General features: G+C 36.5%; 1 protein-coding gene across 1 annotated transcript; it reads left to right on the forward strand.

Moving 5' to 3' along the window:
- Positions 1–2,281: 2,281 nt before the first annotated feature.
- On the forward strand, positions 2,282–8,765 carry kcnk12l (potassium channel, subfamily K, member 12 like). Its single transcript, XM_087301261.1, has 3 exons — positions 2,282–3,226; positions 3,585–4,374; positions 7,040–8,765. Exons 2-3 carry the CDS (start codon positions 3,972–3,974, stop codon positions 8,047–8,049), a joined length of 1,413 nt encoding a protein of 470 aa, XP_087157387.1. The 5' UTR covers positions 2,282–3,226; positions 3,585–3,971; the 3' UTR covers positions 8,050–8,765.
- The last annotated feature ends 5,419 nt before the right edge of the window (positions 8,766–14,184 follow it).

Raw genomic sequence — 14,184 nt, forward strand, 5'->3', positions numbered from 1 at the left:
TGTTGATGCCAGAGGTTAGAGGAGAATGGCCAGACTGGTTTGAGCTGATAGAAAGGCAACAGTAACTCAAATAACCATTAGTTACAACTGAGGTATGCACAAGAGCATCTCTGAACGCTCAACACGTCCAACCTTGAGGCGGATGGGCTACAGCAGCATAAGACAACACCGGGTGCCACCCTTGTCAGCTAAAAATAGGAAACAGGCTACAATTCACACAGGCTCACCAAAATTGGACAATAGAAGATTGAAAAAACATTTGTCTGGTCAGATGACTCTTAATTTCTGCTGCAACATTTGATTGGTAGGGTCAAAATTTGGCATCAGCATCATGAAAGCATGGATCAATCCTGCTGTATCAATAGTTCAGGCTGCTGGTAGTAGTGTAATGGTGTGGGGGATATTTTCTTGGCACACTTTGAGCTCATTAATACCAAATGAGCGTCAAATCAAAGCCACAACCTACCAGAGTATTGATGCTGTTGATGTCCATTGCTTTATGACCACGGTGTACCCATCTTCTGATGGCTACTTCCAGCAGGATAGTGTGCCATGTCATAAAGCGTGAATTATCTCAGACTGGTTTCTTAAACATGACAATAAGCTCACTGTACTTACATGGCCTTCACAGTCACCAGATCTCAATCCAATAGATAAATCTGATAAATATGCAGCAACTGCGTGATGCTATCACGTCAATATGGACCAAAATCTCTGAGGAATACTTCCAGTACCTTGTCAAATATATGCCACGAAAGATTAAGGCAGTTCTGAAGGCAAAAGTGGGTCCAACCCAGTACTAGTAATGTGTACCCAATAAAGTGGTTGGTGTGTGCATATTATGTCAGGAAAAAACATAAATACTAAAACCCCATAATATCCTATAAACTGACAAACATGTCATGGTAAGAAGACCTATCAGTAGAGCAAGAACATTCAATAAACTTCAACTTGGGTTAAAACAAGCATTTTTTGAGAGTATCTAAATCATTGACTGTCACCATCTTTGGTATCTCTATGAAAATTCAACTTTCACACAGTGGGATCAAAAGCAGTTTTTGTCTATGACTGGCTGTTTAATGCATAAATATATCCAAACGCTAAACCTTATAAAATATGTCATTTTATCTGAAATGCTCAGCAACTACTGCACAACTCTCTTATGGATAGGGCTTAACAGTTGGTGTTTAGAACTCACTAGTATTTTATAGGCTATAAATATTTAATTGTATTTCTAACATAATTCAATAAATTTTTAACATTAATTAAATAATCTCCATTCTCAAAATTGCCGAGGTTTTTTCTCTGCCTTGCTGTGTGTTTTTTTTTATTATTACTTCTAACCTCTATACAACATTATCCTAAAAATGATGTGTATTTTCTGATATTTTTTATTATATTTACTGTGTTTACAAAATTGTTAATGTTACAGGCCCATAGCCAAGGGGAGTTTGGGTGGTTCGAAAGACTCACCCCTCACTGACAATGGTCCAAAATTTGTCACATACATGAGCTCATTTGTCTTTTTTTTGACTGCTATGCCATCATAAATTGTGAAAATATCCCATCTAAAAAGACTTTAAGATCAAGTGGAACCTATGTCGCTTTGATGGAAAATAATTGTTTGTATTTGCCAAAACTGATTAGCTGAAGTCACAGCAGTCCAACATCCAGCTGTGCAAGAAAACATAAGAATCTGATGTAAGAGATGTCATCTTTCACTACTGACCTACTGTATTGTTGTTAAATACAGATTTTTTTTTTCACAAGTAACTATTATTGTAAATCTTGGACCTTTAGTCTTAAAACAAACAAAAAAATGACCAACAAAAAGGCGTGAAGCACTAAAAGTGGCCCTTATTAAAATTAATTTGAATACTAATTTGACTATTGTTATTTATGATTTTAAAAAACTTTTCACAAGAGAGGCTAGAAAAATCATTCTACATTACTATTACTATTATTATGTTTTTTCTTGTTCAAAGGGCCAAATTCTGACTAAGGAAAGTTAAATGTACTGGACTATTTGTTATTTGTATAATATAGTAGTTTTTAATTTATTTCTATTTTATTCCCATTTTATTTCTAAGGAAATATGATGTAATAAATTTGTATTTATTTATTTATTTTTATTTATTCTAAATATTTTTGGTACATAACAGTTTGGTTTTAATCACGATCTGACAAGCTAATCCAGCTTAAAAATAGTGCTTAAAAACATCACGAAAAGGAATATTTAAATCACATAATTAAATGTTAACGAGGCGAATACATGCAAAAAATCCACTTTTTGAGAAAAAAGAACCAACCCTTTCACTGGGCTGGTTACGGGCCTGCATTAAATACACGAAGGTTATATACTGTCATGCTTGCTCAGGTAGCTAATATTTTTACTAGGCCTAATTTACCATCAAAACTTGTAGCCAGATAAAGTGCATTTAAATGTAGCAAATTAATGAGCTACACAATTTAAACGCCACATTCCAATGACACTTACGGATTACTTAGGGTGACCTAATGAAAAGATGAAAGGATTGTTTACCATTTTCAATACATCCAGAATTCTGACCGCTGGATAGAGCGCGGGTACGAGGATGGGCGTGACACGCGAGTGGCCAATTGTAATGGAAATATCAGGTCACGTGCATCTCTTTAATACATAGTTAGACATTTTTAACATAAATGTATCCGAATTATATACATTAACTCATGAATTCACTATGCGAAAACAAACGTCACAATAAATAACGAAGTTGGATTTATTTATTAACATGTAATGATAAAATAACATGTATTGATAAAAATCACGACAAAAATACTTAGAGGCAAGTACTTGTTGCAACCGAAGGAATGAATCGGGGAATTATCTTGTTTTTAAAGAATGCGAAGGATTCCCAGTTAAATTAATAAAGATTCCCACATGTATTACGAGTACAAGCTCGGCTCATTACATTTTCGTCTCTCTCTCTTTCTCTCTCTCTCTCTCTCTCTCTCTCTCTCTCTCTCTCTCTCTCTCTCTCTCTCTCTCTCTCTCTCTCCATATTTTGTGTCAGCTGCATCATTCAATCACGCACTGCCAAGGATTCACACTTGCCAGGAATAAAATGCGCCTTTAGGTTTAACTAAACGTTTCCAACACTTTTGACTCTTTTAACTCTAGTGATTTTGTTGGATAATTACGGAGACATCAGAGGTGCTCTTCATCCAACATCACATGTACAGTCAGGTACGTACCCTTCAATTTGTTTCACTCTAAAAGTTTTGTCGTTATTAACTCAATTGGACAAATATGACTGACTTCCTAAATATTAGCCATATTTGTTTATGATAATAAATAATCCAACTATAATTCAGTAATTCAAAATTGTATAATTTTAGTATTAATACTGCTCTTTAAAAGCATAAAAATATATCATTTTAAATGTACAACATGTGTATGATGTACCAATGCTAATTAATGTGTGCTTAACTTTTTTAAATCAGTCAGTATCTAGATATATTTAAATTGTGTGATTTTATACTCTTTTGTTTAAAGTATTATTACACTAATTTAATTAAAATACTAATATGTATCCTCCAAACAGCTTAAGGATGATTTCACAACAAGACCACAGCGTTATATCTGACTGTTGCAGCACCAGCTATACTTGGACAGCGAGATGGGGAAAGATTACAATCTTGCGCTTGCCTGCCTACGGTTACCTGCTAATCCAAAAGGTGTATCTTGAGGTCTTATTTCCCAGACCATGTGTCATTTTACCTGATAACCTTGCTTTTTACTGTGTCTTGGTCTCATGGCTGCTGGAGGAAGTGATGCAGTTATGAATCCAGCAGAATGAAGAACTTTGTCCTGTGCTCCTTCATATTTGAACTGCATCTGCGTGCAAGAGCATCACACAGTTTTTATGTGCCTCTGCACCTCATCTAAAGCTGCTGTGGTGAGTGTGTGACAGAGTGTTTGTGTTGTGTGTATGAAAGTGGCTGTGCATGTTTGCCTGTTCTTGTCATTTCCTGCTGATGGTCAAGTCATGCCACGTCGAAGAGATGCCAGCAACAACTGTTGCCTCCCACTTCACCTGAATGAAGACAATGCCCGTTTCGGCTTGTTGGCAGCCCTCATCCTGCTCTACCTGCTGTGTGGCGCGGTGGTGTTCTCCGCACTTGAGCATCCCTCTGAGCTGCTGGCTCACCAGCGCTGGGAAGAACAGCTGGCCAACTTCACAGAGCAAAACAGTGTTCATCTCAAATCACTGCAGGTCCTGCTCAGGCAATATGAGGAGGCCTTTGCAGCTGGAATCCGGGTGGACAAACTTAGGGCCCGCTGGGATTTCTCAGGCGCCTTCTACTTTGTTGGTACAGTGATTTCCACTATAGGTGAGTAATGTTGCATTTAAATTTCCTTATCTGCAAACCAGCTTGCCAAAATAGCTTGCCAGTTAGAAATAAATTGAAGAATCAAGTTGTAAGTTTAATACATTTTTATGCATCATTATTAAATGAATAATTTGATTGCTAAATTTCCAACTGGTACTCCAGGCCCCCAACAAACCAAATCAATTCAAAGTGTTTTTTTCATATGCACAGTAAGGAAAGTGGTTCCATGTACAATGAAATTCATAGTTTGCTGTCCACACTAAATGCCAAGGAAGGTTTAAGGTATAAATTGTTTTATAATTTTACAAAATAGGCAATTGAGCATAGCATGGAAAAAGTAAACATCAATCAATATAAGCTTTAAATAAATAAGAAAAGCGGTGTACATTGACATGCAGTCTGACATACTTACAGTTGTGCAAAATTCAGATGCAAATTTGTCAGGAGGTAACAGCTGATGACCAAGATGAGCCATGACCATGGTTCCAGCAAACAATTTTGTGTTTAACAGATGTCTAATAGACATTTAAACGTAAACAACTTGGCTAAAACAAGGCTAAACTTGGGTTGTCTGTAAAAATCTAATAGACATCTAAGAATAACCCAAAACTAGACTAGTCATCAAATAGACATATTAGACAAACTTTATATGTGTAGTCATTAATTTCTGTTTATTTGATGACTAGCCTAGTTCTGGCCTATTCTTAGACGTCTATTAGATTTTCACTGACAAACCAAATTAGCCTTATTTTAGCCAAGACCACTATGTTTAGACATTTTTAAGACATCTACTAGACATCTTTTAAAACAAAGAAAATGCTTGCTATGGTTTTGCTAGCACCAGGCCCTTTGATTTTCAGAATGCAGTATATGATGTGAATTGCAGAATTTCATCCTATAATTGGAATTTACTGCATAAAACAGAATATCACAGAATTTGGCACATTTTAAAAGAATAAATCAAACATAGGTCTGTACTTCTGATCAAATCTCCAAATATACTAGTATTATGTAAATATGAAGTCTGCCTGTTCTGCAAGTCTGTTTAAATTAAATTCATTTGCAACATGCCCTCAAACCATGTGTGGCTCTTGTGCTGTTTTCAGAGGATATTACATAAACTTTATCTCTAGTTTACAAGCATTTTAGGTTTTATTTGAGAAAAACAGAGGGTCTGCACAAGCCATTAAAATAAAACTGAAAGTGTTTAACTTGAAAACTTTTGTTAGAAAATAAAATGCGTTTAATAAAGGTCTTAAATTGAAATCACATACATTTGATTGCCAAAATTTAACAAAAAAATTAAGATGTAGTTTTTAAAATGGAGGAAATAACTTAAGTGGAGGAAAATTAATTAATTAATTAATTTGGAGCAAATTACAAAGTTTGAGAAAAAAAAGGATTTCACAGACCATACGCTTCTGTCTGGTCAACGAGTGTCAAAAACGTTATAAAGAAATTAGTTAACAATTATCTGCTGCAACTTTGAAAAATTTCAGGCTTGCCATCAGGTTCGACTTGATTGGAGTGAAATGTTATCAGTTGTTATGGCTCTCAGGACAACTTGCAATGTACACAAATGGAATGTCTATGAGCATTCATTAAAATAGAAATATTCTAATATGAAGAGATGTTTAGATGTAGTAGCCTTTAAGTTCTGTCTTGATGCCGTCTCTTTAATCGAGAGGGTGCAGTTGCGTGCAATGCTTTTAATGCCCACACCTATTCCTAATTCTACCCCTCACAGTCACGTCACCATTGATGCTCCATTGTGTGCATTGTGTCTGACATTGCATCTCTGAGATATGCAGTCTCAAATCCAAGTCTGCATCCAGATACTATTGCTTTTTTTAATCAAAATTTTATGGTGATGAAAAGGTTATTTTCAATGTGTTATAAGTGAAATAACCAAATAAACAACAGGCTGAGAAAAATGCAGATTTTAAAAGAGTATTTTGGATGGCGTTTGGAAGTTTTTGCATCCATCATAACATATATTGTAATTTTTTGTCTGTTTTTGAGCTTGACAACTGTTTTTTCGACTGTTTACTTTCAATGCATGAAATGTTTTGGAGTGACATGAGAGAAAGAAAAGATTTACTCATTAGAATATTCTTTAGACCAGCGACGTGGTGGCGCAGTGGGTAGTGCTGTCGCCTTACAGCAAGAAGGTCACTGGTTCGAGCCTCGGCTGGGTCAGTTAGCATTTCTGTCTGGAGTTTGCATGTTCTCCCCATGAAACGTGGGTTTCCTCTGTGTGCTCTGGTTTCCCCCAAAAGTCCAAAGACATGCGGTACAGGTGAATTGGGTGAGCTAAATTGTCCGTAGTGTATGAATGTGAGTGGATGTTTTGCAGTGATGGGTTGCAGCTGTAAGGGCATCCGCTGCATAAAAATGTGCTGATAAGTTGGTGGTTAATTCTGCTGTGGCGACCCCAGATTAATAAAGGGACTAAGTCGAAAAAAAAATGAATGAATGAATATTCTTTAGAAAACCATGGAGTTTTTCCAGGGGTTAACCTTTATGACAGAAAAATTAAATATTGCAATATCAATGAAGTCACCATATATGGTTGCTTTAAAACCATTTGTAGTTGAAGTGCACCATTTTTCATAGGAATTTATCCATTGACCAAATTTGGCTCTGTTTTCATGTCTCCCTCCAGGTTTTGGCATGACCACTCCTGTCACCGTTGCAGGTAAGATCTTTCTGATATTCTACGGACTCCTCGGCTGTGCAGCAACAATCCTCTTCTTCAACCTGTTTCTGGAGCGCATCATCACGATGCTGGCCTACATTATGCGCTGGTGTCATGAGCGCCAGCTTCGGCGGTCCGGCGTGGGAGGAGAGGAGGCCAGAAGTGAGGACGACAGTCTGGAGGGCTGGAAACCTTCAGTCTACTACGTGATGCTCATTCTGGGCATCGCTGCCCTGCTGATCGCATGCAGCGCGTCTGCTTTGTACTCTGCCATGGAGGGCTGGGACTACTTTGAATCCTTTTACTTCTGCTTTGTGGCCTTCAGCACTATTGGATTTGGGGATGTGGTGAGCAGCCAGCGGGAAAACTATAAAGCTCAGGAGGCCTACCGTTTCGGCAACTGCCTCTTCATCCTGATGGGTGTGTGTTGCATTTATTCCCTGTTCAATGTCATTTCCATCATTATCAAGCAGACGCTCAATTGGATCCTCGGCAAGCTGGATTGCAGTAGGACCCAGTGTCCCTGTCGTGGTCGTCCATACAGGCGGCGAGGTCGGGCCTGCGGTTGCTGCTGTTTTCCACGTATTCCCAACCAGCGCCACAACCACCATCCTCCACCAGGAAATTCCCGACAGAGGGCACAAAAACGTAACGCTGTGCACCCTGCCCCAGCAAATGAAGCGTCAGGAAAGCGCTTCACTAATGCATCAGTGGAAACAGTTTGTGATAGTGAGACTGATGCTGGCTTAGGACCAGATGGAGGTTATCTGACAGGGCGCAGACTGTCTGGAGAAATGATCTCAGTCAATGACTTTATGGCCAACAAGGTTTCTCTGGCCATTCTGCAGAAGCAACTCTCAGAGACCGCTCACGGTAATCCAAGACAGAGCCATGTTCGCCAGAATGGCTTTTCTGGTGGAGTGGGAGCTTTTGCTATCATGAATAACCGCCTTCAGGAGACCAGCGTAGACAGGTAGCTCGCTTATACAAAGATGATGCTGGACATACAAACACTACTTGCATATACAGAAGATGTCTATCTTTCAGAATGACTTTGAGGATGAGGACAGCTTTAAATTGCAGGACATTTAATGAAAAACTGGATGCAGAAATGTAATTTACAATGTAAGAAAGCTGAGATGAAGTTAATTACAATGTCAGGCAATTGATGGACATTTATATTCACATAGCTAATTTTTTTGTTTTTAATAATTTTTTTAGAGGTTTTCACCTTTATTGATAGGACAGTGGAGATATAGAGACAGGAAAGTGTGGGGAGCAGAGATAGGGGAAGGATCAGTTCGGAAATCGAACTTGTGTCACTGCGAGCACCTCATTGCTATGTGTCGACGCACTAACCACTAGGCTGCTGGCACCGACACATAGCTAATTTTTAAGAAGTAAAGCAAAGTTTAAGTTTGGTAAAAGGGATGTTTCACTGAAATTGAAAATTAAGGCCATTTCACATCAACACAGGATTGCAAGACTTTGTTCATCTCTTAAAAACAAATGAAAATTTGTTTTGATGAATAATAGCCTGTTCATATGTGAATATACTGTATGCCTAAACAGAATTAGATTCATGTAAAGTATTAAGTTCTCTTTCGAAGATTGGGATTAAACCAATTTTTCATTTTTGGAATGAAGGGACAGAAATCTCTCAGGTTTCATTAAAGATTAGAGATGAACAGAAGTCTTGTGGGCTTGGAGTGACATGAGGGTGAGTAAATTATGACAAAATTGTCGCTTTTTTGGTGAACAGTTTTTTTAAAAAGCATTTTTAAAAATTTGGTAAAATACATATGGTGTATAAGTCTCACAGTCAAATACTGTAGAAATGTTTAAAAGGCCAGCTATACAACTTGTAATCTAAATATGGCAAATTAGGACACTTTTCAATGGTCATTTCAAAAGCAAAAAGTGTGCCAATTGACCTGAATTCACCCCCAGTATTTAGATATTTAAAAATATTTTCTAAATGAAATGACCGGTGTAAGCATTTATTTTCCCAGATTTTGTTTGGAATTAGAATTAAAAAATTACTCTTATTATTCCTAGTCCTAGTTCCTATTTTTAATTATGTAATAAGGACAGTAAGCTCTGACTTTGCTTAGACAAAAGTCTTGAATAAAAGTCTTATTTTCTTAACAGAAATAATTTACAGTATAAAACATAAAGTCAAGGTGCAGTGGAAAAAGAATATTGTGTATGACTCCTATGAGCTTGTCGACTGTCTCCATACATGCCTGCAATGACTCAAATAACTTGTTAATAACGTCATCTGGAATGGCAAAGAAAGCAAGACTCCCAAGATTCTTTGGATTCATCTTTAAATGCCTTCTCCTTCATCTTACCCCAAACATGCACAGTATTGTTCATGTCTGGTGACTGGGCAGGCCAATCCTGGACCATGTTAGAGTAACGGAGGCCAGCTAGTGTGTGCTTTGCAGTTAAACCTCACTTCCTGACCCCTAAAGGTGCTCTAGCGACAGATGCTAGAGGCCATGGACTTTAGCCTCCTTGGTAGAGCAAACGACTCCCATGCGGAAGGTTGCTGGTTCTATACCAGCTCGGGTGGATTGGGTGGCGTTGGACCAGCAGGGTTACATTGGTGCTGTGACCCGGATGGGAGTTACTTTTAGGGGGGTAAGTGTAACGGATGCCAGCTAGTGTGTGCTGTGCAGGTAAACCCCAATTTTCTGACCTCTAAAAGTGCTCTAGCGACAAACGCTAGAGGCCATGGTCTTTAGCCTCTTTGGTAGAGCAACACTCCCACACTTCCAACCGAAGGTTGTCGGTTCGATACCAGCTCGAAGCAGGTTGGGTGGCGTAGGACTGGCGGGGTTACATTTGCTTTCAGGAACTTTGATATGGAGGCTGAAGTATGAGAAGGAGCACTATCCTGCTGAAGAATTTGCCCTCTCCTGTGGTTTGTAATGTAATGGGCAGCACAAATGTCTTGATACCTCAGGCTGTTGATGTTGCCATCCACTTTGCAGACCTCTCATACACCACCATACTAAATCTAAACCCAATCCATGATTTCTTCTTAACCAAACTTGACTGATTTCTGTGAGGACCTTGGGTTCCAATAGGTCTTCTGCAGTATTTGTGATAATTGGGATGCAGTTCAACAGATGATTCATCAGAAAAATCTACCTTCTTCCACTTTTCCAAATGATCATCTAGAAGTCAAGTTATTATTTGCTCTTACAACTGGGACAGGTAGCGTAGTTTTTGGTAGCTTAGCTGACTGGGGAATTAGGTTCACAAAGGTTTCAGCATTTAGGCCTACTGCATGCAAGCAAGATTTAAATTGTACGTTTACTACTGTAACACAGTTACGTAATTAGTTTAGCTAATTACTCAATATACATGAAGATCACAAGGACGAATGTTATCATGATGAAAATTGAATGGCTCAGTTTTTAAGAAAAGACTTTCATTTTCCCCTTTTACATCATTATAAACAAACTGTAATTTTAATGGTAACACCGCTTCTCAGAGTCACTTTGATGCTGAAGTGATTGGCCGGTGTGGTGAGCAATCACACTGTGCTTCTGGAGAGACCCTTTAACAGCTCTTCACGGAAACAGACTGATTATCAAGAGCCAGACAGATGTAGCCTCGCCACTTACAGACAGACAGTCCCCGGAGGAAGAAACACAAGTGTCAAATCGAAAGGAGATGATGGTCAGTATTATTCATTGTTTAATCGTTTCTCTCACGCTGCTGCAGCCATGTTGATTGTTTTGACAAACATGATTTATCTAAATTGAATACAAATAGACTTTTCGTTAATGGCACAATAGCCTATAATATTTCAAAATACAAGTCATCTACGTTAAATTGCTTCATTATTTTTGTAGATATGTTTTATAGACTTTGTAGATACTGTATATTGTAAACAAAATGTACTTTGTCTATTTTGGTATCAGCATGTATGTTTTAAATGAAATAATTACTCACATATTTACACATCTGTATTACAGCAGTCTCTTGTCATTCATAGAGATTTTTAAGGTTTCTGAGTGACAGACAACGCTGTTTTGCAGATATCAATGAAAAATAAACGTGGGTTTGCTGTTTGGAGGGTACTATTGCCCCCCAGCGGATAATAGTGGTACAGCTTACTCAGGATAGTTCACCTCTAAATAAGAAACAGTTGCTGTTCATTTGATCACCCTCAGGCCATTTAAAATGTAGGTCACTTTTAGCCACTTTTTAACCACCAAGACCAGCTAAGCAGCTGGAAATAGCTGGTTTTAGATGATTTTCAAGCCTGAGTGATTGAACAGCAAATTGTATTGTTTTAAGTGAACTATTCAATTGGGACGTTCTACCAGAAACGTACATTATCTGTCCCTGAGATAACAACGTAAATACAGTGAATAAAAGTATTTCATCCTCAATATTTCTAAAATGGTCGATGGTTGATTTCTGTTAGTTGTTCTGTAAAGGAATAAGTCATTCATTTGGTTCTCAGTTTTTGTTCTTTATTAAAAACGCTTTATACTGTACAAACTATCATTGTCCCTGTCCTCAGCCCTATTGAACCTGCAGCTTTAATAGTTTTGTTATGCTAAAAACTATTATTTAGAAAAAAAACTTCAGAAATAGCGAGTTTAGGTTGTTATCACTCACAACAATTGATTAAAAACATGAAATTATGAATTCTACAAATTAATACTATATATATATATAATACAAATACATTTACAAATGTCCCCATGTTTCAGTCAGTCCTGTCACATTTGCATTTTATGCTTGTTTTTGTATGATTTGTTTCAGGACGACAAGCTTAAGTCAAGCTCTGTCACATTTTTTATAAAATGTACGTTTCTGGTTTAATGTCCTAATTAAAGGAGTTTGGGGTTCACCCTAAAATGAACATGCACTCACTGTTTACTTAACCTCAAGTGGTTTCAAACCACTCATGTTGAACTCAAAAAAGATATTTTGAAGAATGTGAGAAACCTGTAACTATTAACTTCCATAGACAATACCATGGAAGTCAATGGTTAGCAGTTTCTTACATTTTTCAAAATAATTTATTTTGTATTAAACAGAAAAAACATCCAAACAGGGTTGTGACAAGTGAAGATTGAGTAAATGTTGCCAGAATTTCAGTTTTGGGTGAACTATCCCTTTAAGGCCTATTCACAGCCTATTCACCTTTAAGGCCTATTCACAAAAACAATAACTATAATCATATATAACTATATTTAGGATAAAAACTTCTTTAATTGGTTCTGATTAGCAGTCAACATTTTTCAGGTTCAATAGTTATTAGGCGGAAAAAAATGGAATGTGATTCCAACAATACTATTATTTGTATATAATATTGAACATCTATATATATATATGAGCAATTCCAGTGTTATGGATGTGGTATTTGCAGTAAAAACTCAAAACATAATTCACATAGAAAGTATATGTTAACATTATATTGAAACATCTCTCTATATTTTCCAGAACAACTGACCACAGAGTTATGGGACCAGAACAATCTCAATCTGTAAACATGTTCTTTACTTTAAATGAGGGAAATGAACATGCGTTATGGATGTGACAAAAAAAGTCTGCGGGTTTACAGTCTACCACATACTTTGTAGAAATTCTGTGAACTAAATTGCACAATCCAAAAGAAACAATGATAATCAAAAGGATAAGAGTTGGCTCTTTATAAAACAACAATGATTGGGTTTATTTAATTTAATATTTTCACATTTATGAGGAAAAAGTGTCGTTATGGATGTGACATCTCTCTGTTATGGATGTGACGGATGTGAAATTGTCACTTGTGTGGCTTAGGTAAATCAAATATAATAGATTGAAAACATTGACAGATGCGTTTTTAAGTATTTCTAAAATATTGTAAAATACTTGCTTACCCCAAAAAACACAGAAACGGTTTCTGTATTTTGGTGAAAACTAAATTTTTTTCATGGCAAGGTTGACATTTGAACGGAATTGCTCATATATATATATGATTGGGTTTAACTTTATATATATACAGTTGAAGTCAGAATTATTAGCCCCCTTAAATTATTGGCCTCCTTATGTTTTTCCTCAATTTCTGTTTTACGGAGAGATTTTTTTCAAAACATTTCTAAATATAATAGTTTTAATTACTCATTTCTAATAACTGATTTATTTTATCTTTGCCATGATGACAGTAAATAATATTTGGCTAGATATTTTTCAAGACACTTTTATACAGCTTAAAGTGACATTTAAAGGCTTAACTAGGTTAATTAGGTTAACTAGGCAAGTTAGGGTAATTAGGCAGTATTAGTATTAGTAATTAGTATAGTTCTGTAGACTATGTAAAAAATATATAGCTTAAAGGGGCTAATAATTTTGACCTTAAAATGGTTAAAAGAAATTTAAAACAGCTTTTTTTTCCTGCTGAGATCAAACAAATAAGACTTTCTCCAGAAGAAAAAAAATATTATCAGACATACTGTAAAAATTTCCTTGCTCTGTTAAACATCATTTAAACATCTATCTATCAATATATATATATATAGGCGGAAAAAAAGGAATGTGAATCCAACAATATTATAATTTTTATATAATCTTGTAGATTTGGCATTGACTTTTAAATTCAGAACAATGTTTTAAAACCATATCTTTACCGTTATTGTCAATGCTGTACAGTGAAATGGGTCTTTTATGCTGAAATCAAGAACATACACACAAAATATATGACTACAATTATCAAAATTGTCTGGTTATGTAGCAGGGCAGGCATATAATAATAAACAGAAATATGAATACGACTCGATCTGTTTATTTTACTACTTAACCTTCAACCTTTATGTTAACACAAATATTGCACAAGGTCTGTCAAATGTGCACAAAGATCATTACACAACATGATACAGCACTGCATCAGTTCATTTGCTAGTCATTAGGAAATATCTCAGTAATGTTAACACATTTATATATTGGCATAATTTCAAAGAGGTCAGTAAGGCAACACAGTACAGATCATGCAAACAGAGCAGAGCGTATTACAGGAAACAACTATTCAAAAACAGGAAAAGTTGCAATCTGTGACCATAATATTATGGGCCTGTAAACCCCAAGACATGATGTTTTTAAGT

The sequence above is a fragment of the Danio rerio genome, chromosome 21 (assembly GCF_052040795.2).
Source record: "Danio rerio strain M-AB ecotype USA chromosome 21, GRCz13ab, whole genome shotgun sequence".
NCBI classification, from domain to species: Eukaryota; Metazoa; Chordata; class Actinopteri; order Cypriniformes; family Danionidae; genus Danio; species Danio rerio.